General features: G+C 35.3%; 1 protein-coding gene across 1 annotated transcript in view; it reads left to right on the top strand.

Moving 5' to 3' along the window:
- The first annotated feature begins 797 nt into the window (after positions 1 to 797).
- LOC107096828 (X-linked retinitis pigmentosa GTPase regulator-like) overlaps positions 798 to 1,056 on the top strand; it is a 20,956-nt gene continuing 20,697 nt past the window's right edge. Inside the window, exon 1 of the mRNA XM_015393698.1 lies at positions 798 to 828. Within this exon, the coding sequence (XP_015249184.1) occupies positions 798 to 828 (31 nt within the window). The remainder of the gene's footprint in view (positions 829 to 1,056) is intronic.

Below are 1,056 nucleotides of genomic sequence, written 5' to 3'. Positions count from 1 at the left end.
CCTAATCCTCTTCCGTATCGTGGCGATTGTTTGCCAAGTCAAACATCCATTAAAAAAGGTTCCATTAAACCATCATTAAGGCACTGGGGTCAGGTTTCTATAATCGGGCAAAAGAATGTTCAATGTCCAAACTTCATGATTGTTCTCGATGATATATTTTCCTATTTCAGCCAGAGATTACATAGTTCAAACTTTCATTTATTCTTTCTGCTACCTCTCCTGTTCTGCTAAAAACCATGGGCCCCAAACCCAAAATGCCTCCTGGCCCCCACACTTATAGAAAGTGGACTATTCCACATCATTTTCTGTCTCACTTCAGAACAATAAATAAATAGAAAATAATAAAACAAAGATAAAAAGAATCAACAATTATTAACCTGTGAATAAACCCTGTAATTAATAATATATATATATATAAATTTAGGAATTTATTTACACAATTCAAAGTGTATATAAGGAATAAATAGCTCCAACACATATGTTCAACTCCTACTGCTGGGTTTGTGTTTTGAATTATTACAATTAGCATTGATAAATATATCCTGATGTAATATATCTATTTTATCTTCATGTTTTACTTTCATTTCTTTTAAATAAATTAATTAAATCCTAATGAATAATTCTGTGAGTTTTACCAAAGTAGGACAGCAGTTTTCCTAAATCTGTGCTGTTCCTTTAAGAGGTCAAAGCGAGCGCTTGGTTTCCTAGGAGACATGTTGTTTACTTCCGGGTTGTCGCTAGCCAGAGCGACAACACGCCCAAAACAGCGAGCAAAGCGGATTAAAGTCCCGTTAGAGATGGCAGAGGAGAACGAAGACGAGATACCAGGTGAAATAAAGATGATTTAGATTAATGTCGGAGCTTTAAAGGAGAATTTTGTGATATTAACGTAGAAAGTGCGTAACCTGGCAACGTCCGGGTAATTAGCTACATCAGACCCTCACGTTAGCTCCTGCATTAGCCCACAGGCTAACGAATAAAGAACATATTAGTTCATATTTTCTTCAACATTAACTTTATGTGCTCCGTTTGTTGTTTTTAAGGGTTCATTAAATT

This window comes from Cyprinodon variegatus, unplaced genomic scaffold (genome assembly GCF_000732505.1).
Source record: "Cyprinodon variegatus isolate N-32 unplaced genomic scaffold, C_variegatus-1.0 Scaffold653, whole genome shotgun sequence".
Classification (NCBI taxonomy): Eukaryota; Metazoa; Chordata; class Actinopteri; order Cyprinodontiformes; family Cyprinodontidae; genus Cyprinodon; species Cyprinodon variegatus.
This window is presented reverse-complemented; position numbering and strand designations above follow the sequence as displayed.